General features: G+C 33.6%; 1 protein-coding gene across 1 annotated transcript in view; it reads left to right on the top strand.

The window, feature by feature from the left end:
- EYS (EGF-like photoreceptor maintenance factor) overlaps nt 1-27007 on the top strand; it is a 1737133-nt gene that overhangs the window by 554357 nt on the left and 1155769 nt on the right. The window contains 4 exon segments of the mRNA XM_077159432.1: nt 12623-12719; nt 12878-12928; nt 12930-12955; nt 12958-12982. Of these exon segments, the coding sequence (XP_077015547.1) occupies nt 12623-12719; nt 12878-12928; nt 12930-12955; nt 12958-12982 (199 nt within the window).

The raw sequence follows: 27007 nt of genomic DNA, 5'->3' as shown, positions 1-27007 counted from the left end.
TGATCAAATTCCATTTTAACAAGTAACATTTAAAATCCCAAATCATTCCAAGACTTATTATCTTAAACAGATCGTATAAATTTCTCAAGCTTCAATGGAGTTTTTTGTGGGCTGTTTGTGACTAGTCAAGTGACTAAAAAAAGGTAGATGAAGATAAAAAAAGATTTAAATCTTAAGGTCTGTGCACATATATTTCTGAAATTCATGTTCATAGATTTTATTGTCTCTGGGATCTGTCATAATTTGCATATGAGTATAAATAATATTTCAGAAACAGAGTAATAATATCACTATATAGCAGGCTACTAAATTATAAATGTCATTCAAATTTACCTAGAAGAACCAGCAAGTAGAATATTATTTATGCCAAATCAGTTGTTCAACAAGTGAATCATTTTGGTAAGTATATTCAAACTTATAATCAAAAGTCACCTAATTCCATGGGCAGAGCAAGATGGTAGCATTGTGAACTGTGGAATTTAGTTCATCCTCCAGAACAGCTAGTAAATAGTAGCAAGGAATTATATGGAGCAACTGTTGGGGAGACATCAGTGGCTAGACATATATCACACACCAGTCTAGAAGAGGTAGAATGATTGAAATCCACTGGGAACTATTAAAACTCCCAACTGCAGAAGCCAGCACTCCTCCCCCACAGGCATGGCTGGCTGGTTCACTGAGTTGAAAAGAAACAGACTTTACTAGGAGCAAGAAATTGGCTCCACCAATCTTAATTAATTAACAAATTCTGACTACTGAAAACAGACCTCCAACATAGAAAAACCTGGAATAAGCACTAAAAGGACTAGGAGATTTTGCCCTAGCAGAGAGTGTTGGGAATGATGGGGGAAAAGGAGGCTTTTTGAGTTAGACAGCACAAAATACTGGAAAAAGACTAGACCCCATAACAAAGGAGCACACAGAGCCATGTATAAACCCCAGCTTTTGATTGGCAAACCTGGGAAGTGGGGTCCCAGCTCTGAAAAGCTTTTTTTACATTTTTTAACTTCATAACAGTTCATTAGATAGAACTGGCAGCACTCTCAGTCCCCAGCATTGCCATAGGAAAGGATGGAATTGAGGCATGTGTGAAAGGCAAAGTAAATAGTCAGGTGGATGGGGACAATTACCTGAAGGGTGTATCTTCCCTAAGAAAAGGGGGGGTCAGGGCCCAGCTAAAGTGGAGGCCCGCCTTCAGGGAATTCAGCCCAGGGGTTGGAAAATAAAAGTAATCAAATTCTACTGACCACCTCAACCACACTATTGGCAGGGACAGGCTGCTGAACTTAAAGGCACCCTATCACTTTACCTTGGTAGGAAACTATGGACAGACAAGCACTACATGCTGGGAAAGATAGGAAAAGAACAAAATTTGGAGGTTACATAGGAAAGTCTGACAACCTGCTGAGTCTCACCCTTAGAGAAACTTGATATTGATAATCCTCACTTCTTGAGATAGGGACATCTCTGGTCTGGGAAAGTCTGACTGGGGTTGATAATATCTGAGGAGACCCTCCTCAAAAAATAGACTCCTTATAGGCAGGGCAAGAAACAGAAAAACAAGAACTGTAAATTCTGATCAGTTGAACAGAACCTATGTTAGAGGTCTAGAATAAGTTGAACAGAATAGCAAAGAACAGATAGAGAGCAAAGACATTCAATAAGAAAACCCTAGGTAAAAAAAAGTGAAAACAACCTACAAAATAAGGTAATTAAGGAAATCAAGTACCTAGACAGCAGCAAAAAATAATGTCACACTAGGAAAATCAAAGATACAGACCAGTCAAAAGAAAATATATACATTTCAAATGAGGGACATGAGTTTAAACAAATATTTCAGGATGTTTTAATGGACATACAAAATCTCATCAAAAATCAAATTAGTGAGGTAATGGAAGATATAAGGAAGATACTGGGTGACCATAATGAAAAACTCTAAAACTTCATAAAACAAATAGCAGAATTTATGGGAATGAAACTCACAATAGAAGAGATGAAAAACATTATGGAGACCTACAGCAATAGATTTAAAGAGATAGAAGAAAAGATTAGTGAACTAGAGAACAGGACATTTGAAATCTGATACACAAAAGAAAATATAGGGAAAACTATGGAAAAATGTGAGCAGGATTTCAAAAAATTGACAACATGAAGGGCATAATATATGTGTTATAGATTTTCCAGAAGGAGAAGAGAAGGGAAAAGGAGCAGAAAGACTAATGGAGGAAATAATCATGGATATTTCCCATCTCTTATGGAAATTGCAGATCCAAGAATTGCAGTGTACCACAAACATAATAGATCCAAATAGACATACTGAAAGACACTTTTTAAATTAGATTGTCAAATGTTAAAGACAAAGACAAAATTTTTAAAGCAGCAAGAGAAAAGCAATCCATCACATACAAGGGAAGTTGGTAAGACTACAAGTGGATTTCTCAGCAGAAACCATGGAGGCGAGAAGGCAGTGGTATGATATAGCTAAGATTCTAGAAGAGAAAATTGCCAAGGAAGAATTCTATTCCAAGCAAAATTGCCATTTAAAAATGAAGGAGAGATTCAAATATTTTCAGAAAAGCAGTCACTGAGATAATTTGTGACTAAGAGATTGGCTCTGCAAGAAATACTAAAGGAAACACTACAGGCAGATAGGAAAAGACAGGAGAGAAAGGTCTGGAGAAGAGTGTAGAAATGAAGACTATCAGTAAAAGTAAAAGGAGAAATATATAAAATCCGAAAGACAGAATTGTAGAAGAAAGTACTGCCTTTACAGTAATAACATTAAGTGTTAATGGATTAAACTCCCCAATCAAAAGACATAGACTGGCAGAATGGGTTCTTGAAAAAGCCTGTAAAACTATGTAGCTTTTACAAGGTGACTGTGTGATTGTGAAAACCTTGTGTCTGATGCTCTTTTTATCCAGGGTATGGGCGGATGAGTAAAACAATAAAGAAAAAATCAATAAATAATAGGTGGAGACAAAGGGTAAAAATTGGGTAAATTGAAATATTCTGGGTCATTGAGAGGAAGGGGTATGGGATATGAATGTATGAGTTCTTTTTTTTAATTTATTTTTCTCAAGTGATGCAAGTATTCTAAAAATGGTCATGTGAAGAACATACAAAAATATATTTGTATGATTTTGTGAGCCACTGATTGTATAATATGGTTGGGTTGTACATGTGTGGATATTTCTCAATAAAATATTTAAAAAAATTAAAAATTAAAAAAAATTGTTTTCCTAAATATTGTCAAATTAGTTGGATGAAACTTCATTCCTTTTTATTTTTATTTAATTTTCTTATACTCTAATAAATATTGCTGTAATTTTGTATTGGCTTAAAAATATACTGACCAATGGAATCCAGCCAAGTCTTCAGAAATAGACCACATCTATGGACAAGTGATCTTTGATAAGGCATTCTAGCCAATCCACCTAGAACAGAGAAGCCTCTTCAATAAATGATATTTGGAGAACCGGATATCCATATGCAAAAGAATGAAAGAGAATCCATATCTCGCACCCTATGCAAAAATTAACCCAAAATAGGTCAAAGACCATTAGATTTAAGTCCATAAAACTTTTAGAAGAAAATATATGAAAATACATTATAAATCATGTGATAGAAGGTAGTTTCCTAGACCTTACACTGACAATATGAGAACTGAAAAAAGAAATAGATAAATGGGATCTCCTCAAAACTAAACACTTTTGCGCTCAAGGAACTGTGTGAGGAAAGTAAAAATGCAGCCTATGCAATGGGAGACAATATTTGGAAACCACATATCAGATGAGGGTTTAATATCCAGAATATGTAAAGAGATTCTACAACATAAGAACAAAAAAGATAAACAACCTGTTTTAAAAATGGACAAAAGACATGAACCAACACTTTTTGGTAGAGGAAATACAAATGGCTAAAAGACCAACAAAAAGATGTTCACCTGGCTATTAGGGAAATGCAAATCAAGACTACCATGAGATATCATCTGACATCTGCTAGAATGGTCATTATCCTAAGAAACAAAAACAACAGTGTTGGAGAAGATGTGGAGAAAGAGACACACTTATCCACATTGATGGGAATGTAAAATTGTGCAGTAGCTCTGGAAAGCCATTTGGTGGTTCCTCAGGAGGCTAGGTATAGAATTGCCATATGATCTAGCAATCTCATTAATAGTTACCTACCTAGAAGAGCTGAAAGCAAGGATACAAAGAGACATTTGCACACCAGTGTTTATAGGAGCATTATTTATGAATGCTGAGGAATGGAAACAGCTCAAATATCCATCACTGAACAATTGTCGAAACAAACCATGGTATATACATAGGATCGAATATTACACAGCTGTAAGACAGTCTAAAATTATTAAGCATGTAACAACATGGATGAAACTTGAGGACATTATGCTGATTGAAATTAGCCAGAATCAAGACAACAAATACAGGATGGCTTCACTAATATAAACTAACATTAATGAGTGAACTTTGAGAGTTGAAGTTAAGAATGCAGGGGGGTGCAGACATAGTTCAGTGGTAGAATTCTCACCTGCCATGTGGGAGAACCAGGTTCAATTTCCAGTCCATGCACTTCAAAAAAAAAAAAAGAAAGAAAGAAACAAAACCAAGTAAAACAAACAGATTCAACAAATGGTGCTTCAATAATGGGATACTCACATGGAAAAATAATGAAATGTGACCCCACCATACAGCGTACAAAAAAAAAAAAAAGAACACAGGTTATCAAGAGATAAAAAGAGGATAGAGACTGGACATTTGGTACTGAAGGAATATAGACTATGCAATGGGATTGCCTGTAAATTCAGAAATGGAGAGCACGATACTATCTGACAGTAGCACAATAATACAAGTATACTGAATGAAGCTGAATGCGAATATGGTTGAGGGAGAAGAGCTGGGGTAGGGGGCATGTATGACACCAGAAGAAAGACAGGATAAAAACTGAGATGCTATGGGGCAATGATGGTGATTAAATGTACATAAATTAAAATGTCTTTCCATGAAGGAGAACAAATGAATGTTCATATTGCAAGGTGTTGAAAATGGGATGGTACACAGGAAAAAATACAGTTAATGCAAGCTAGGGTCTATAGTCAACAGGAACATCATAATATGCTTCCACTGAATGTAAAAACGGCATTGGGCCAAAACGAAATGTCAACAAGCAGGGAATATGGGTATAGGGGTTTGGATTCTTTGTTGGAAAAAGGAGATGTCTTCATAGAGATTTTGGTGAAGGTGTGTCTATTTATTTAGGATGGATTATATGATGTGTGAATAAAAGTGTTTAAAATGAACAAAGAGAAACAAGTCCTAGAGAAAATGTGCAGAAAGAGTTGTATCTATTCACTATGGTAGGGAAGCTGAGAGGTCCAGCCCCTTGGAGGGCAGTGTGGTCATTCCACCGGAGGCTAGCCATGTATTCCTGCATAGGTTGATAGGTATATATCTGGAGAAACTGCGAATGGGGACACGAATGGACATTTCCACACTTGTGTTTATGGCAGCAGTATTCAGTATTCACAATGAATGGAGCTGGTCTAGGGGTACAACTTAGTGGCCACAAGAAGGAATGAAGATGTGAGGCCTGCACCCAGGTGAATGAACATTTAAGGCAGTATGCTGAATGAAATTTCAGAAACAAACAAACAAAAAATATTATCATGCTTCACTCATATGGACTAACTGTAATATAAAAACTTGGAGAATTGAAGTTGAAAGGTTGGGTTCTCAGGTTGGGACCTATTGTAAAGGATCCTAGGTTGTAAGCTCTTACAGCAGTTACACATATTCAGGAATTGTAACTGTTATTTATAAATTCTGAGATACTGAGCTATTTGTGTATAACTTGGTCGCATCCTGAAACTTTGGGTATTTACATGATACCTGAGACTCAGAGTTAGAGTACTAAAAGTCAGCATTATCCCATACAGCAACTGTTTAAAAGAGTTGAAAAAGTGATCAGACTTCAACTACAGATATAAATGTAGCTGATCTGGATAGGACCAAGGTAAATAAGAATGTAGGGTAAAGGATGATGTTGTCCATATTTTAAAACTTCAACTTCTATATGAGAACAAAGGGAGAGATGTTTACTTGGTGCAAAATTTGTATTTTGGGTAGCACATTATCTAATTTAACTTGTATGGTCAATTTATTTGAACATCATACTTACATGGAATCTTGAGGATGACAACTTTGTAGATCTTGCTGATTTGTTCAGGTTAGTACAATGCCCTGACAAATCCCAGAGTAATTTGGGCAGAGAATAAAAAAAAATATTTGCAAAGTCCCCTTGGGGGACTGTGGAGATAGGAAATATTAAACTTCTCCATCTGGGAAATTCCTGATGTTCTCACAAACAGTGAGAACAACCAATTCAATAGGGTGAGCCTCAATCTTGGGGTTTGCACCTCTGAAACTTTTTCTTGCAAAGGAAAAGCTAAGCCTACTTATAATTATGCCTAAGAGTCACCCTCAGTGAACCTCTTTTGTTACTCAGACGTGGCCTCTCTCTTTCTAAGCCAACTTGCACGTGAACTCACTGACTTCTCCCCTAGGTGGGACATGACTTCCAGGGGTGTAAATCTCTCTGGCAACATGGGACAGAACTCCCTGGATGAGCCAGGACCTGGAGTCATGGGATTGAGAAAGCCTTCTTGCCCAAGAGTGGGAAGAGAGAAATGAGAGAAAATAAAGTTTCAGTGACTGAGATAGTTCAGAGCCTAGAAGTTATCCTGAAGTTTATTGTTCTGCATTATATAGATATCCCTCTTTTTTTATAGTATAATGGAGTGGTTAGAAGGAAGTACCTAAACTGATGAACTAGGTTCCAGTAACCTTGATTCTTGAAGACAATTTTATAACAATATAGCTTTTGCAATGTGACCATGCTTCTTTTATCCAGTGTATGGACAGATGAGTAAAAAAATTAAAGATAAAAAATAAACATATAATAGGATGGATTAAGAGTTAAAGAATTGTTAGGTTGAAATAATAGTAGTCAATTGGAGGGTTGGGATATGGAATGTATGATCTTTTTCTTTTTTATTTTTTTGAAGCAATGCAAATATTCTAAAAATGATCGTGGTGGTGAACACACAAGTGTGTAATGATATTATGAGCCATTCATTATATACTATTAGTAGACATATGTTCATGAAGATTTTTCAATATTTTTTTTAAGTGAACTGATTCATGTTGGTACAATGAAGCTTCTTAGAACTTGTAAGTAAAATAGAACACCACAACTATTGTGAATATTTTTTTCAAAAAAATAAGGGCAATTCTGTCTTCTGATTAGAACTGAGGTGAGTAATTTAATCCCTGTTAACAATGAGCATTTTGTTTTTGGAAATGGATAGATAACGGGTAATGTAGCAATAATAATTAATTCTAAGTTTGTTTCATATATAATCCTGTTTGAAGCAATTTCTGTGATTAAAAAAAATGATGCTTTAGTAAATACAAAAATAGCACATAGAAAGCCAAATACAATTTGCTAAGAGTTTTGAAAAAAATGGATTTTTTTGACATTCCAATAGTATTAGTTTTGGAGATTCAATATATAATCAGCTTACATGCTTTAGAATTTATTTATGGTGCACATGACTTCTTTTGCCTCTATAAAGTCTGCTCTGTATTTGTGTCCTCATTTTGCCTCTGTATATTGGTAGTGGTCTACAAATCTAAAAATTGCATTCTTTATTAACTGATTCTACGAGCATATATTGCATTCTTACTATGTATCAAGTCTTGAGATAGGTTCTGGAGAAGTTAAACCTGATGAAGACATGCCCTCAAAGAATTTAAACTACATGCCAGTGTAGTTCAGTGGTAGACTTCTTGTCCCTCATGCCTGAGACCTGGGTTCGATTCCTGGCCCACGCTCTTCCCAAACAAACAAGCAAACAAACAATTGAAAAAAACAAAAATTCAGCAAATGATTTTGCAATAAGGGGATACTCACATGGAAAAAAGAATGAAATGTGACCCTTGCCATACAGCATACAAAGGAAAATAAGAGTTTAAAGGAGAGACAGACAAGTTAACTAAACATTAACATGCCATGTGGTTAGAGGTTTCACATTTATGGCAGAGATATATGTGAGAAAGCATTTGTGGACACCTTTCCCAACTGTCTTGTTTGGTTTGATGACTCTGAGTTGTGTTCCACACAGTCTTTAAGAGTTTTCCCCACAGGCTCAACCCCCAGATGCCCAGAGCAGTATAGCAGTAACCTACTCATTAAACCATGCTTTACCCCCTTCCTTGTTTTTTATCCTCACTATCTTGTAATAATTCCTGTGATCATCTCTCAGACAAATTACTTACATACAAATCATTACCGCTGTGTCTTCTTTTTGGAGAACTCATGCTAAGATGCATAGCAAATTTCATCCTTGTGGCAACCATGCTTTGTTCAAGGTCTGGGCATGTGATTGAAATACTACCATTCAAAGTCATTCCTTGAGACATGCTGAGAGAGAAAGATATTTTCTTTTTCTACCAGAGTTTTGCCATTTGGTGCTACCACAAGAAATCTCTTCACATGGAGAAGGTCTATATGCACTAGGAGAAGAGTATCTGTGAAAGGAGAGCTAGTCTTGGGAGTATTAAATTCTTGTTTCAGTCTTACAGTTCCTCATTCCTGTGAGCTGCCTGGTATCCCCACAGGCTGGTTGAAATGGAATTTAGTGATCAGGAGGGTTAAAGAGGTAAAGATGACTTTAAATGAATATAAATATGAAATTTGTCATACAGTGGTCTCTATATTAGCATATGACTGTAAATAGTAATAGATTTAAAATTATTTCAATTATAAAACATTATTTTTTAATGTTCTTTTTAGAGAATTCTTTATCTTTCTACTTTGAATGTTATCTCAGTTTATAGGGGAGAACATTATCCTATCAAATATATTTAATTGGATTTAAAGCATTTGGCTTCCAAATGTAGCCACTTTGTCCATATGTCTCCAAGATTAAAAGAGTAAAATTATCTTTTAAGTGACACTTTACGAAGGATTAAAATGTATTGAAAAGGCACCTTGGAAGGTGTTATATTGAAAGGCAGAATCAGAACATTTACATCTATTATTGATTTACAATTGAGATCCCCAGTTTGATGGATTCGTGGTACTTGAGGAGGCAAGTAGTTGCATTTAAATACATCTATTACTCTAGCACGTATACTGTCATTAGAGTAATACCATATTACCTAAGATGTATAATTCCAAGCATCAAATTTTTGTGTCATGAATAGTTTGTCTAAATTAAAAATTACCCCTTTAGGCAAATTGAAAACAAGAGAGCATATCAGTAGTTAACACATATCTATTAGATTTAAATAGGTGTGGAAAATGTATATTTAGGAAAGTCTTCAAAGAAAATATACACCATTATTAATTAACCTTAACACTAGTTAAAGGTTTATAATATTTACAAACATTTAGCTTTTCTGTTCATTTTTTAAGTTCATTTTCAATCTGGTGTTTAATCTTATTAGAGCCTATTAGAAACAACAACAAGGTTGAATTTTTTAGAAAAAAGAAAATGTTAAGTTATTTAAAAAATATTTGTAATCTAGATTAATTTAACTCTTGGATTTAAATAGTAGGCTTAGTAGTTAGTGTTACAATATGTTTTGGGCGAGTAGGGAAGTTTAAAAATAATATTTATGAACTGTCCATGTGCATTTGCCACAGCATTATTCTAGCAAGATTATATATATTTAAAAAAATCAAGAAAGCATACATTTGTGAATCCCTATTTGTATCTGTAAATAGTTCTACTGTAGTTAATAAAGCCGAGGCAGCCAATTAGTTATGATAGAGACAAATAATTGAGAAACATCATAAAATTAATTCACTGTGTTTTCTTTTTTTACATCTTTCAGCCTATAAATTGCAAATATTCAAAACAAATACTCTTCACACACATGAATGTCAACTTCTAATGCAAAGGACCATGACAACTTTAGTTTGGGACTAAGTATAGACACATTGGGATGACATATATACACTTCAACCTCCCCAACCCTGACCCTCAAATAAGTTTTTTAAGCAAAGCCTTGGCTTATTTTAATGCAGTCCATATCTACTTTATTTTTTTCTCTCTTCGCTTCTGCATTCAGGAGTTGCATTTCCTCGGCCCATTGACATATGTTGCTAGCTGGTAACAAATTTCCAGCTCAGAAATGTCAACCATAATGAATAAGGCAAGACTACAGAAAACAAGGTTATCCTGTGAGCTGTCCAAGTTTTCCAGGTCCTGAGGGTTTGGATTCATCAGCCTGGCTGAACCAAGGGAATGCACGCAGGCCCTTCTACAGCCATCTAATGCCCCTGAGGTCCAGTCCTCAAAAGAACATTTCTAAGAAACATTTTAGTGTCAGGATGCCCTGCTTCCTGGAGTAAACAAGTCATGCTAAAAGTAGGAATGTTGAAATCCATACTACTTTCTAAATCTTTGTAAAAACTAAATAACCACAATTAAATGTTTGCAGAATTAGAATTTTTTGAAACGTTAATTATAATTGTATTGTATACATTTAAAGATTAAATATAAAAGCAACAACAGTGATTGCTGAATTAGTATAGTATATTGAAATAATAACAATTTGCTCGGCTAAAATAAAAAAAAGAGAAGTACCATATTAACCTGGGAATAATTCACTTTAAATTTGTTTTAAATTATAATATATATAGCATGAATACGATTACAAGTATGTAGCTTCAGAGTTAACTTGAAGACTCCAGAAAGTAAGATAAAAGGGCGGCAAATTAATAACCATGCTTGCCCTGAAGTCTGTTTTGTTTAATCTAATCCTTAAATTAATCCTATATTGATTAATATAATATAATATAATTATATTATAATATAATATAATATAATCTATGATTCGATTATAATCTAATCATAATCTAATCAGTTTTCTTATGATTAATGTTTCATGGCACATTTCATTCCATCTTTTGAATTTTAACCCATTTGTGTCTTTATGTTTAAAGTGAATTTGTTTTAGATGCGTTGTGGTTGGTTCTATTATTTTATTGTCTTATTGTCTCTGCCTTTTAATTGTAACTCAAAACAATTATATTTAATGTAATTATTATGTGTGGCTTTAAATAAACAATCTTGCTATTTATTGTCTATTCATCCTATCTTTAATTTGTCCATTTTCTCCTTTTTTTAACTTGGTCTGGATTAAGCAGTTTTAGTTTCCCATATTCCTTCCTGCTGAAGAGGCAGCTAGATTTGACATGATCTGTTCCCAACTCCCAGGTGACCTTCACTTGGAAGAGGGTTTGACGCTTGACTTGATGGTAGACACTCCAGAGAAGAGCAAAGGCTTGTGGCATGGCATGATATGGAAAGATAAAGTGGGCCAAACTTGTTTTGTCTCATGGGAATCTGAGTAAGGAAATATTGAGATAATTTTTCATGTAGCAGTAGGTGATGACATTGAAAGGTCATGATGCAGAGATACAGGCCAAGGAATTTATACTAAATCATCTGCATGTGAATGTTACAAATGATTTGAAACTTTGAACAGGAAGAGGCATTTGTAAATAGGAAAAGGAGGAGAAATCATACAAGAAGGAAGAAGCACAGATTTCATGGGAGGAAGACAGAGCCATGAATAACTCTAGATCATGCTCTCCTTCAGATGTATCTCAGTTCCAATCCCAGTCTATGTGTATGTCAACAATAAATCTAGTTTTCTAAGACTAGCCAGAATGAGACTCTGTTCCTGAAACAAAATTAATCTTAGTGGATATTTATATTGTCAATGCAATTATTTGGTACTCAGTTATATCTCTGAAAAAAGAAAAAAATAGAACATTCTTCTGTTTCTTATAGTTTCTAACTATTATTAAAAAAATATTAACAAGAAAATTAGTAAAAGTATATATTTTTTATACCTAGTTAATATATATCCATGGGAATATTGTTTAAATGGTCATGATAAACATTAAAATGTTTTTTTGAGCAAAGTGATGTCATGCTGATTTTTTCTGACCTCAATATTTTGAAATAAATAGAACTGCTTTTCTTATTAATATGACTTTTTTAATGTTCATTGTTGTTTTCTTAAATTTTACTGGCATGTGTTTAAATGGATGACTGATTATGTAGCTATGAGTCAAAATAATTTGTTTTCTTTGAAGCACTTGGATATGAAAAGCAATTTTATAATTTGCCACATCTGCTAACTGCCTGGAATAAATTTGATCATTGAAGCTCAATTTTACTTTAAGATTGGTCATCACATTAATTCATTTGCTTACCACATTATTTTTTTTTCTTGTTGAAATATTAAATACTTTAAAACAATAGCAACATTAACAACTCTGCTTTCCCAGGAGACTTAGTGTTCTTCCCTTAATTCTTTCATTTGAGCTCATTAATCTAGAAACTAACATAATTTTATTTATATATTATATGAAATGTAGTTATATGAGAAGACAGAGATAAGATATTTAATTTTTTTTTGTTCCCCACTATGAGCATATTTTCAGACCCTATGTGCTGATACTGACTTTCACATTCTGTAGAAAGGACTGCTCATCCATAACCATCTCATCTCTCTTGCAGGATTTGACCTTAAACACTGTGAAATTGACGTGAATGAGAGCTTCTCCCATCCTTGCCAGAATTATAATGACTGTGAGGACAGAGTCAACAATTTCAGGTAGAGAAAACAAAAAAAGACCTGGGTATTAGTATGTTTAAAATTTCGATTGACAAACTGACAACATTTCTGATTATTAATAAATTTGCAATGCTAAAAAGATTTGAAGCTTCATTTTATTTAGTAGTATTAATAGAGTTATATATCTTGTTCAATAGGTATGTTTGCAAACCTGGATTTTCTGGGACTCTATGTGAAGCTAAAATTAATGTGTTTCTCTAAACCTTGTAAAAATAATGAACATGTATGGATCTCACAAACATGCTGGAGGCTGTTTTTGAATGAATTATTCTATATGTATAACTTAACAGATAATAAAGTGAATGTTTCCTTATAAGAAACAGAAGATTTTTGATACCTTTGGTTCCCTTTCCCAAATGCATCCTCCTCCCTCCCACCCAATTCTATCAGATACCCTGAATTATTACAACCCTTGCTTTAAATTTATATTATTGTTTGGATGCATGAATGAATAAGACATTTTTTTCTTTTTACATGCAAATACAAGTGAAGTAATACTGTAGTAGGCTTCTGAAAAAATCCTTTATTCCAACATGTTTCTGCATCACCTGTCAATGCATATATCTGTTGCTCATTTTTAACTTCTGTAGAATATTCCATCTAAAATAGATGTTTATTGTTCTTTTTTCATAGATATTTGGATTATTGCCCTCTTCTCTTTTACCAACAATAGTGTCATTAGGATTTTCACATATTTCTCCAAATTTACCACTACCACTGTTATTCTAGGTTTTATGTCTAAAACGCGATGTGCTATACCATTTGGTAGATATTTTTATATTTCCTAAATCTTGTTTTTTTTTCATTGCAATTTGAAAATGAAATACTAAAAATTTAAATAATAGTGAATGAATTTTTGCATTATCCTAAATTTTGCATTATCCTAATGTTCCTTTTGGGTCTGTCTGATTTATATAAAATTGTACTAAACATTTTTTACTAAATTTTACCACGTATTTCCATGATACCTTATCAATTTGAACATTTTTTCATACATTTTTAGGTATTAATTGATTAACTCAAGTTCTATACCTTTTTCTTACATAAATGCTAATTTATAGCTTCTCTTATTAATGTTGTAAATTCTTTATTTGCTTCTTTATATATTACATTTATATATTATGAATATTAATACTTTTGTTAGCCATATTGAAAATAACTTTTCTCAGTTAGTGGCTTAAATTTTCACTTTTTTCTGATAAATTTTGAAAAAATCCATCTCTAAACTTAATTTCAACAAATTTGAATTCATCAATTAATTTTTGCATGGTTTTCTGATTTTGTCATCTTTAACAATTTTTTTCTTCACTAGGATAAATATTTTTTAATTTTTGTTCTAATATAATTAAAGTTCTGCCCTTCATACGTAAATGTCAACTCTATCTGGAATATTGTGTGTATTTGTGTGTGCATGCACATAGGAGTAAGGCCATGTATAGTATGAGGTAAGGATCAAAGTTCTTTTTATCTATATGAATAGTCAATTGTGCTTACTACATTTGTTGAATAAATCCATTTTTGACCCACTGTTCGATAATGGCTATTGTTAGATCAAGTTCCCATATATCAATATGTATTTTCCTCTGCCTACCTTCTGTCACATTAGCTCAGTTAGTACTCTCTGTGCCAGTACCATAAATCATAATTAATTACCTTTGAAATATCTTGATACTGGTAAAGTGACGCACCTCATCTTAACCTTCTTCAGGACACTTAGTTATTTTTGACTATTTCTTCTGTTACTATCTACCTTTTTATTTTTGTTTTCATGGGCAGGCACTGGGAGCAATCTCACTGGCATGGCAGTGAGAACTCTACCACTGAGCCACTGTTGCCCACCTGCTATCAACTTTTTATGTTCTGTACAAAAATATAAATCCAAACAAGCTAAAGACATAAAAAAAAATAGAATTTCTATTGGAGCTGCACAAATTTGTAAATTAGCTGCAGAAGAACTGTTATTTCTTTATTTAGATCTTGTTAAGTATCTTTTTAAAAGAACACTTGGTCAAATTCAACTGTTAATTCATTGATTAGAATGTACAAGAACTCATTTGTCAAGTCAACAATTGTGCTCCAGGATCCAAGGGCTATGATTACTAGTCTTAAAAGAGATACAACATCTAGAATTGTTGTTGAACGTGGCAGCACAACCAGATTAGCTTTCCAACATGCACTTTCCAATAATATTCTATCATCTTCTATGGCCTATCTGAATTTTGGCCCTGTCCAATCTGGTAGGGTACATGGGAATATGCCTGGAATTATCATTCCTACCGCTCTCAAATCTTTTAAGATTTCAATTGAAAGTCCGATAGAGATACAGAACTGCTTTCAGTGGTTCAGAAGGGGAATTTCAACATCTACCGATTGGGCTTTTATTTGTAATAGCTCTCATTTCAGTGTTGAAATTCTATCTAAGTATGTCTACTCCACTATACATTCAGGGACCGAGAACAAGCAGAACAAAAAAAAAAGATAGATTTGTGGTCCTGTCTGACCTCGCTTATCTTGCACTACAACTGGTAGAGCAGTGATTTATTAAAGATCAGTATAAGGTCAGAGCTGGTATCCAGAAACTCCTAAAATATCTGAGTATCTTTTCCTCCATGAACAGTCATGATGGCAAATGGCCTCATGTCCCTCTGAGGAAGGCTTGGGGGAAGCTGCACGGAACACCAGTGTCAGTGCAGTGTCCGTCTTTAAAGGGGCCAGTCTGATCCTTATTTGAGGGACTGAGTTTATGACATAGCTTAGTTCTGGGAATTGTAAAGGGATTGGGAATCAGTACAAGAACAGATTAAATTAAATTTCTGTTCTGTAGATCTGTATCTTTCATTCTGTATATGTCAGGTAGCCTCAGAGTAGACTTTCTTTAAATATCGTTTGTAGAAACTCATCATCAATGAGCCGTTGTCACAAAGTCCTTTGATCAAAATCATGGGTCACTATTCTGTTCCTCTGTATTTTGCGGTTATTTGCTCATTTTGTATATGATGGTAAGGTACATCCAACAGGTTTTCTCTATTATTGAAACCCATTATTTTAATTCACGTCAAGGAATCTAGTTTCATTATAATGTCCTTTACTGTCATCTCCAACCTATAAAGGACAATCTCCACAGATATCTTCAAGGACATAGTTTCCTTCAGTAATCCTATTCTTGATCCTCAGTGAATGAATTGTCTTCCTGGGTAAATGGAGCTTTTTCCTAGGAGAATGGAATGCCACCCTGTATCCTTTAGAGACAGGAATTAGGAGTGGCTAATCACAATACACACAGTAGATCCATTCCAACATTTTCATACCACTGGGTTTGTAACTCATCCTTCTACTACACATCAAAGAAATTCTGGCATTTCTACCTCATTAGCCTAAGCTGTGATTGAGTTCAGTCCTTGCCTAGCCAGCTTAGCTGACAATAAACCAAGATATTCAGACCAGCGCATAAAATCTTCTCTCCCCACCAATGTCAATAAATTCATCTCAGTTGAGCCTTAAATGACTCAAATATATTTTCCATTCATCTGAGCACTTTAGAATCAATTCCACATAACTTCCAACTTTATGACTACATAGATTGGTGGGGATTTGTAACCTGTTTATGGTATAAGCTTTCTGCTTCCAGAGTAATTGTTTCTTCTTCTTATCAGCAATGTTGGCACCTAACTCTTTTTATGGACCAGAACCAGTGAGAGGTGCTAGGGGTCTAGAAAACTTAGTAACGTTTTGTTTAAGGTGACTCTCCCAGCTGTGGTTGTGGGAAGGTTTTTATGCAGAGACTCAGACACAGAAGTTTTGTCTTTACCAGTAAGCAAAATTTAGGTGAATTTATAGACTTAAGTTCCTTAAACATCTGTTCTGTCTCTATAGAATTTCAAAATTCCTTGGAAGTTACCATGCATACTGAATTGGTTTACTATCAGTGCTTATCAAACAACATGAAAGCTCAGCTATTCATTATTATTTTCACATTTTCTGCCTTCTGGAATTTGGCTAATGTAGCTTGGGTTTATCTGTGTTTCTCTGAGTAAAAGTGGGAGAAGTTGAAGTGGAGATATCTGAGGATCTGTGAGTTAGCTGAAATGGTTATGCTGTAATCACTTCTCATCTTTGGACCAGATTGCAATTCTTAGAAGTAGCAAAATCTCAAGGGAACAACCAAAAACAATACAAAACTTCTTAAGCCCCCAGGCTTTGATACAGTGTAATTCCATTTTTACCCATGGACCATTGTTCAAAGAAAGAATGTGGCCAAACAAGAAGATGTGGGGCAAAGAAATGCTTTCTGATATGATGAAGCTCTAGCTAGGAAAAGAGTTGACAAATTAAAGGCAAAAATGTAATCAGCCGCAGTAGGATTTTAGCTTTCATTCTGTGCGTGCTTAGGTAGCACTGAACAAGCTCCCTCTAGTATGGGGGCAAAGAAACTATTGGTGATAACTGAGTAGAAGCCTGGAGAATATTGTTTACTGAAACTTGGCTGAAATTAGCATAAGATTGAAAGGATATAAGAAAAAATAGGGAAAGAATATAATAAGCAATAAAAAGAGTAGGAAAAATAGATGATGAGTAACAAATAATCAGTTGACTGGAAATAAAAAGAAATATTTTACTCTTTCCAAGAGAAATCCCTTCCATGGCTTATAAAAAGATGAAGAGGTTCTTTGGAGAAAGTATTGTAAAGTTTAACATGTGTACATTATAGAGAAAATCTTGAAGATGTGGACTAGATTATGCATTGGAGATATGTTATAGTGTTGAAATATCTAAATAAAGCAAAATGTGATATGAGGAGAAAAACTAATATTTACCATGAATAAATGGTAACGCTATGTAAGTCTTAAATATTTATTGAAATAAATGATACTGAATGATAAAAAGTCTCAATAATATGATAAGCAACACATATTTAGTCAAATAATAAAACAAAATTTTATTATTTGAAGTATATAGACCAATATAAGAATAATGATTGCCTCTTGGAGAAGAAGAATGAAGAAAAAAATGGGTCAGGATGGATTTAAAGGGGTATTAAGTATATTTGTTACATGTGTTTTCATTAATTATTCTGAAGCAAACATGGTTGTTAAACACTCTATTCTCAGCAAATTACTTTAAGTTTTTATAATAAAAGTAATTTTCAATGCATTAAAATTTTCAAACATATTACAACTGAAAAATGAAGAAATTATATTGTCATATGCCATCTCTTTTGCCAGAAAATATTTTTGGTGTGTGAAAAAAGCTTCTTTTGGTTTATTTTTAGCATATTGTTATTAAATTACCCATTTAAATATTTGCAATAATCTAACAATTCATTTAAAGCTAATTTTAACAGTACAAATTAAATAGAACTATAGACACACAGAACAGTTATTACATTTCCTATTGCATCCATGTTTTTAATCTGTTCCATTCTCCTTTGTGTTTCTTGAAACTGAGGCCTGGAAAATTAACTCAATGAAATTATGTAAAGATGAGATCACAGAGATGTGATGGCATGTGAATGACAGCCTCAATTAATGTACAAAGTCATTGCAAAAGTGGACACTAGCATTGGTATTTTCTGACGCTTGATAACCAACGGAAATATTTTTTTTAGTAATAGACTTTATTTTTAGGGCAGTTTTAGGTTTACATAAAAACGGTGCAGAAAGTACAGACAGTCCTCAGATTCCAAAACACATGAGCTAATATCTTTTTGAATCTCAGTCATCAGTTCACTTAGGTAACTAATAACAGTATTAATCTACTGACCTTGTAACTAAATAGTGAATTCACTAGACCATTATAGTAACTGCAGCTGTTCCACTCAAAAAAAAAAAAAAAAACATGAGAAGAAAACTTTCCAAATATATGGCCCAAGTTATTCTCAGCCAAATCAGTACCAGCAGGCATACTTAGATCAATTATAGTATAATGTTCATGATTTTAGCAGCCCTTTACAGTTAACAAAGTTGAAAATGATGGGTTACTATGCATTTAATTAAAATGCAAAAGACTATATTCTCTTCTATAAATTGTTTGCCTAGAAACCAGATATCAATTTGAATGACTGCTATTCAAAGAATGGGCACTGCCATAAGACCATTATTTCATATGAAATTCACTCCTATATGTGGTACAATTGCAATAAAGACATGAGAAGACTATTGTAAAAATAATTGCTCTCTTGGTCATATGTGTTGGATCACTAAAAATTGTTTTACTTTTTCTTCCTTTTGCTGCTTGTTGTGTACAGCATTCATAGCATCTTTAAATATATCTTAAAGATGCTTAGACAAATTTAAACAAACTATAAATATTACAACATGTAATATATAATTATCAATAATCAATAATATAATACATAATTAATACTCAAATTAGTAATGAATTTGATAGATTTTACCAAGTACAAATTGCACAAGTGCCTTATTTTTTATTGTATTGTTGTATTCTCAACTACTACTTTATCAATGATAAAAAACTAAACTAAAAACTGTGGTAGAACATATCATTGGACTTACCACATATTGTCCAACTGATCTGAAGTTGAAAAAAATGTCTAATATATTTAATTACCTTTAACTTCTGCATAAAATTTTGATATAAGAATATAATATAGCTTCAGTATAAGCTTACATATGTTGCATATAAAGAATGGCTTGTTTATGTTCTGACTAAGAAGTGTTATTAATTAAAAATGAATGTGGTTCAGAAATTCAGTTATCGCACAAGAAAGAAGTGCAAAATTCTTTAAATTTATTATATTTTCTTAAAATTTGAATTGCTCCAACATTCACTAAAAAGTTAGTATCAAAAGGTTTCACCAGAATTATTTAATATTGTTTTATTTTGTCACTTGACAGTAGACTTTTACACAATTATCCATGGAAGGATATATAAACAAAATCCCCTTATTGCAAATAAATTTTTAAATAAAAATCTTATAAAAATCTATGCTGTGCTTTGGATCTTATAATAGAATTTGATTTATTTAGTAATTATATTTTTAAATGCCAGCTTTCCAGATGCATAAAAACAATTCCTCTACTTATTAATTCTTCTCTCATCTGAGATAAGATGAAAACAGGAAAAAAGAATAATGGAAAGAAAATATATGCATGAGTTCATTTTAATGCTATAAATCTTTGTGATAATCTTATTTTTCTATCTTATTTCATTTGGGTAATATCATTTTATATAAACTAGAATCATTCTTCCTTATCTCTGTTATATTCTAATGTATTTTATTTTCTTCTGAAGTCGCTTGTAAAGTGAACGTTAATAATTAGAAAATATCTTGAAAACCCCTCTGGACAATCTGCAACTCATCAAATTTAAATATTTTTTTTAGTGAAGTTGTAGGTTGACAGAAAAATCATTAGGAAAGTACAGATTTTCCATAAAACAGCTTTATGCATGGAGTTATCCCTATATGAACACTTTGCATTAGTGTGGTACTTTTGTTACAGTTGATGAATCAATTTTACAATCATATTGTTAACCATAGTCCATAGTTTACATTAGAGTTTACTCTTTGTATTGTACAGTTCTATAGGTTCTATGCTTTTTAGTATTATTTTTTATTCTTTTAATATCTGCTGAACCTAAAATTTACTATTTTAACCACTTTCAAGTGTGCAATTTTGTAGTGTGAATTATATTCACAATATTGTGCTACCATTAACACTATCCATTATTAAAACTTTCCATCACCCCAAACAGAAAGTTTGTACCAATTAAGAATTAACATCCCATTTTCCACTATCACTACTCCTAGTAACTTGTATTCTACTTTTGATTATATGGATTTACATATTCTAATTATTTCATATAAGTGAGATGAAACATTAAACACTCTTGTGTTAAATTATCAATTGTGTCAAATTAGAATTGGGAAGTTTAGTATGAACTTATGCAGTCATATGCATGTGTTTGTAATGCAAATACAGAAATGGGTTATATGTGTATACATATATATGTGTGTGTATATATATATATATATATATATATATATGTTTATGTACAAACACACAGTTACAAGCTTACATTAATGGCATACACATAGCTAGAATATTTGTTTCTAAATACTAATATTCTCCTAAACTTATCAGGGATCTTTCAAGAAATAGCTGATTCTGGATCTAGAACAGGGAAAGTACAAGATAAGATTGAAATATCTTGTGACTGAAAAAAAGAAAGTGCTCCAAGAATGATGGAGACATGGCAAAAGGACATGGAATCTGGCTCAAACAGGTTCTTAGAAGCACAAATCTCAGAAAACTGAGCATCAGAATAAATAATAACAGCTACATATTATGACCCATTGAATAAGAATCCAGGCTACATAGTGATATAAAGCAATACAAAATAAATAATTAAATAAGCAACTTCACCTAAAAGCAGAATATCAACTAGTAAACGTAGAATAAATGATGGGTACGGAAAATAACTATTTGGCAAGCATGAGCAAATCATTTATCATAATACATGCTAAAACTGGTATATGAATATTTAATGAAAAAATAATATATTCTTTAATCTCAAAGTGCTTCTTGATTTAATGAATTGTGCAGGCAATACAGCCCCTGTGATTTTACTGCTAAAATGCATAATTTATTAATGAGGAAACATAAAATAAATCCTAATTGAGGGACATTCTAAAAATGTAATCTTTAAAAATGTCAAGATAATGAAAGATAAAGAAAACTAAAACTCTGGTTCAGGTTAAAGGAACTGTTCCAGAAAAGGAAACCTGGCAACTAAATGTAATCCAGTGCATCTGTGTATCCTGGATTATAATTTTCAATTAAAAATTTGAATAAAATGTGTGTATTGCGTTATAATATTGTAATGAAGTTATTTGCCTGCTTTGAAAATTGCATTTGGCCAAGAGAATATCATTGTTCATAAGAAGTACAATCGAGGTATTAAGAAGTAAAGGATTCTGAAAGGTGGGACAATATGGCAGCATAGTGAAATGTGTTATTCAGTTTGTCTTCCAGAGCAGCTAGTAAATAGCCAGGAATGGGACAAAACAACTAATTGCTGGGGGCAACTTCAGTGACTGAACACACAGCATATATCTGTCTGGACCAGGTGGAACTGCTGAGACCCCACACAGAACTATAAATTTCCCAAGCTGTGGAGTCTGCTGAAATTAAAGCTACTGTATCACTTTCAGTCAGTGGGAAGCCCTGAGTAGACAACACCACATGATGGGTGGGATAGGAAAAGCATAGAGTCTAGAGGTTTCATAGGAAAATCTGACAGCCTGCTGGGTCTTACCCTTAGGGAAAACTGATGCTGGCTACTGTTTCCTCCTGAGATGTGGTCCTCCTGTCTGGTCTGGGAAAATCTGACTGGGGTCTAAATAACAGAGGAGACCCTCCTCCAAAATACAAAGGCTCCAAATAAGCAGGGTAAGAAACAGAAAAATAAGAACTGAAAACTTCTGATCAGTTAAATGGAACCTATATTAGAGGTCTAGAATAAGTTGAACTGAATGCCAAAGAACAGATAGAGAACAAGGCCATCCAGCAAGAAAACCCTAGGTGAGAGAGTGAAAACAACCTACAGAATAAATTAGTTAAGGAAACCAAATGCCTAGATGCCAGCACAAAAAGTAATGAGTCATACTGGTATACCAGTCATACTGGGTATGGCCCAGTTAAAGGAGCAAACCAACACTTCAAATGTGATACAGGAGTTGAAACAATCAATTCACATGTTCAAACAGACATGGAAAGTCTCTTTAAAAAAATCAAATCAACAAGTTGAGGGGAGATATAAAGGAGACATTGGGCAAACAAAAAGAAGAACTTTAAAGTTTGAAAATACCACAGAACTCATGGGAGTGAAAGGCAAAATAGAACAGTTTAAAAAAAAAAAGGTAGAAACCTATAACAACAGATTTGAAGAGGCAGAAGAAAGGATCAGTGAACTAGAAGATGGGGATTCTGAAATCCCACACAAAAGAAAATATAAGTAAAATAATGGAAAAATATGAACAAGGTTTCAGGAAGTTGAATGACAACATGAAGCACATGAATATTTGTGTTGTGGATGTCCTAGAAAGAGAAGAGAAGAGGAGAAGAAAGACTGATGGAAGAAATAATCACTAAAATTTCTCATCTCTTCTGAAAGAATAAAATTACAGATCCAAGAAGTACAATGTACACAAATAGAATACATCCAAAGAGGCATACTCCAAGACACTTACTAATCAGATTGTCAAATGTCAAAGACAAAAAGTAAAATTTGAAAGCAGCAACAGAAAAACAACCCATCACATACAATGGAAACTCAATAAGACTTGGATATATTTCTCAGCAGAAACTATGGAGGCAAGAAGGCAGTGATATGATATATTCAATATTCTAAAAGAGAAAACTGCCAGCCAAAAATTCTATACCCAGCAAAATTGTCCTTCCTTAAAACATTTTCAAACAAGCAGTCTCTGAGAGAATTTGTGACTGGCTCTGTAAGAAATACTAAAGGGAGCAGAAGAGGCAGACAAGAGAGGGAATCTTGGAGAATAGTGTCAAAGTCAAGACTATTAGTAAAGGCAAAAAAAGAAAAAAATATGACATATAAAATCCAAAAGACAAAATGGTAGAAGAAAGTACTGCCTTTACAGTAATAGCATTAAATGTTAATGGATTAAACTCCCTGATCAAAAGACAAAGACTGGCAGAATGGATTAAAAACAGGACCCATCTATATGCCGTTTACAGGAGATGCATTTTAGACCCAAGGACAAAAATTAGGTTGAAAATGAAAGATTGAGAAAAGATATTTCATACAACAACAATCAGTAAAGAACAGAAATAGCTATACTAATATCTGACAAATTAGACTTCAAATGTAAAATAATTAAAAGAGACAAAGAAGGACACTATATATTAATAAAAGAAACAATGCAATAAGAAAACATAACAATCATAAATATTTATACACTGAGCCAGAGTACTCCTAAATACATGAGGCAAACACTGGCAAAACTGAAGGGAGTAGAGACAACTCTACCATAATAGTTGGATACTTCAGTTCCCCACTCTCATCACTGCATAGAACATCTACAGAGAGAATCAATGAGGGAAGAGAAATTTTGAATAATACAATAAATGAACTAGACTTAGCCATCATTTACAGAACTTAAACCCCAAAACAGCAGGATGCACATTTTTCTCAAGTGCTCAAGGATCATTATCAAGGATAGACCATATACTGGATTATAAAACACATCTCAATACATTTTAAAAAATTAAAATTATTCAAAACATTTACTTGGATCATAATGGAAAAAAGTTGGAAATCAATAAGAAGGAGAGGGCCAGAAAATTCAGAAATATATGGAAGCTAAGCAATATATCCTTACACAACCAGTAAATCAAGGAAGAAATTATAAGCAAAATCAGTAAATATCTTGAGGCAAATTAAAATGAAAACACAACATATAAAAATTTGTGGGATACAGCATAGGAGGTTCTCAGAGGGAAATTTATTGCCTTAAATGCCTATATTAAAAAAGAAGAGGTTCCACAGGTGGTTCAGTGGAAGAATGTTCACCTTTCATGTGGGAGACCCAGGTTCGATTCCCAGATCATGCACCCCCCCCCAAAAAAAAATGGAAGAAGAAAAAAAGAGCAAAAATCAAGAAATGAGCTCTTCACTTGGAAGAACTAGAGAAGAAACAGCAAAGTAACTCAAAAGCAAACAAAAGGAAAAAAATAGTAAAGATTAGAGCAGAAATAAATGAGAACATGAAAGCAACTGAGAAAGTCTACAAAACCAGAAGTTCGTTCTTTGAGAAAATCAATGTATTCTTAGCTAGACTGACAAATAAAAAAAGAGAGGATGCAAATAAATAAAATCAGAATTGGAACAGGAGACTGAAGAAATAAAGGTGGTAATGAGAGGACACTATGAGCAACTGTATGCTAATAAGGTACACAACATAAATGAAATGTACAAGTTCCTAGAAAGGCATGAACAACCAACATTGACTGGAGAAGAAATAGATGACCTCAACAACCCAATCACAAGTGAAGAGATTGAATCAGTCATCAAGAAGGTCCCAAAAGTATAGAAGGAAAACTGCTATTGCATGCTATGGACTATGTTTAACAGGAAAACATCAGCACTACCACAGGAACAACAGAGGTAAATAACAGGGCAGAGAGACAAGATTTAAAGGGAGATTTAGATTTCTTTTTGGTGAGAGTGTGTTTATTTGTTTTCTTTCTCTTGGAAACAATGTAGTTATCTAAAATTGAGAGTGCTGATGGACTGTGGTCTTTGGGCACTGTACAGGATGCCTGATGAATGCAGGTGGCTGAAGGATGCACTGACTGAGAAGTAGATTGGCGAATGATGGTGTATACTCATGAATGAATGTTGTACTACTACAAAAAGAAATGAAGTCGTGAGGCATGCAACAGTGTGAATGAATGTGTGGGACATTTGGTGAGGCAAAATAAGCCAGAAACAAAAGAATAATTATGGTATAGCCGCTTTAGAAAATGCTTATAAGAAAACAGGGCCTAGATTGTAAGCTTTTATAGCAGACACATTAAGTCTGGAGTGGTGATTATTATTTCTGGATTTCAAGAGGTGTTATATATATGTGTGTGTGTGTGTATAATCTTGTATTTAGAGATAAAAATGAAATCACTTAGATCAGGGTTAAAGTAATTCAGAAAACAGGGGTAAGGAAGGCATTGTCTATATTTTAGACCACATATGCTTTTTGAGACCAAAGGAAAAAAGTTTACTTGGTCTGGAACCTAAAATTTTCTGTAGCACATAATCTAACTCAACCTGTCTCTATGGCTCTTTTGAACAATTGAAACACAGAGAGCCCAGAATAAGAAAAAGGTCCTTTAATCCAGTATAGCTTAATGTAATGCCTGTATACATCCTAGAGTATATTAAGCAAATAACCAAAAAGCATTGGCAAAGTCCCTTGAGGGATGGGAGAAGAAATATGGAACTATCAGTAATCTCCTGATACTGTCTCAAACCTTAGAGACACTGAAATCAATAGGACAAGCCCTTGATTTTGAAGATTACTACTGTGAACCTTATGTAGATAGCAAAGAAGCTTAGACTACCTATAGGCATACCTAAGAGTTACTTCTGGAGGACCTCTTTTGTTGCTCAGATGTGGCCTCACTCTCTCTAAGCCCAACTAATAACTTGCCAAACCCTAACTAGGATCATTCTAGCCAATCCTAAAGAAAACTTAGGGCAATGTATAAGATTCCACAAGGGTTCCATGCACTGCAGTAACTTTTCAGAAACCTACAACCTCCAGATGGGTTCCTGGACCAGATAAGTCCTGAAACTAGAGGGTCCAGCCTCTACAGAACATCAGATAGTTCCATCTCCCTACCCATATATATGACAGACCCTTCCAACATGAAAAATTTAGAATGGCCATAGCCCAAATACCCCTAAAGAGAGGGATAGAAGGATCAAAGGTGATGGTGGAGTCATACAGAGAAGATAGGATTTAACAAATGAATATGATTGCTGAATCATTAAATTGGTATCTCTTCTAATCTCCAGTATCTTAGAATAGCTAAAAGTAAAAACCTAAAATTGTGGAATGGTAACCCATGTCAAACTCTGAAATATGTTCTACAACTAATTGTGGTGCTGTGCTTTAAAATGTATTCCTTTTTTGACTTCTATACAACTTTGTGTATCATCACAAAGTTGATAAAAAATTATTTATGCCTTCTAGCCTCCTATATTCTAGAGCAGCTAGGAGGAAAAATCTGAGAGGATCGTGTGGGATCTGTCCTGTAACTACTTGTTGAAGGGTGCTTTGAAAACTATTGCTTTTTTCTTTATTTGCTTTGTATATACATTATATTACACAATAAAAAAGAGAAGATCCAAAAAAGAAAATTCCTTGACCAGATAGGTTCGTAATTGAATCCTACCAAGCATTCATGAGAGAAGTTAAGAAGCCTGTGACAACATGGATGAAACTTGAGGACATTATGATAAGTGATATTTTCCAGAAGTAAAAAGGCAAATACTATATGGTCTCACTAGCATGAACTACCATTAATGAGTGCATTTTGAGAGTTGAAGTTCAGAACACGGGATATCAGGAGATAGAAATAGGGAAGAGATTGGCATTTGCTGATGAAGGAATACAGACTGTGCTCCAGAATTGATTGTAATAATTCAGAAGTGATTTGCACAATACCATTTGACTGTAGGACAATAACATAAGTACTCTGAATAAAGCTGATTGTAAGTAT

The sequence above is a fragment of the Tamandua tetradactyla genome, chromosome 5 (genome assembly GCF_023851605.1).
Source record: "Tamandua tetradactyla isolate mTamTet1 chromosome 5, mTamTet1.pri, whole genome shotgun sequence".
In the NCBI taxonomy this organism is placed as follows: domain Eukaryota; kingdom Metazoa; phylum Chordata; class Mammalia; order Pilosa; family Myrmecophagidae; genus Tamandua; species Tamandua tetradactyla.
Note: the sequence above shows the minus strand (reverse complement) of the source record. Positions and strands in the feature narration are given on the sequence as shown.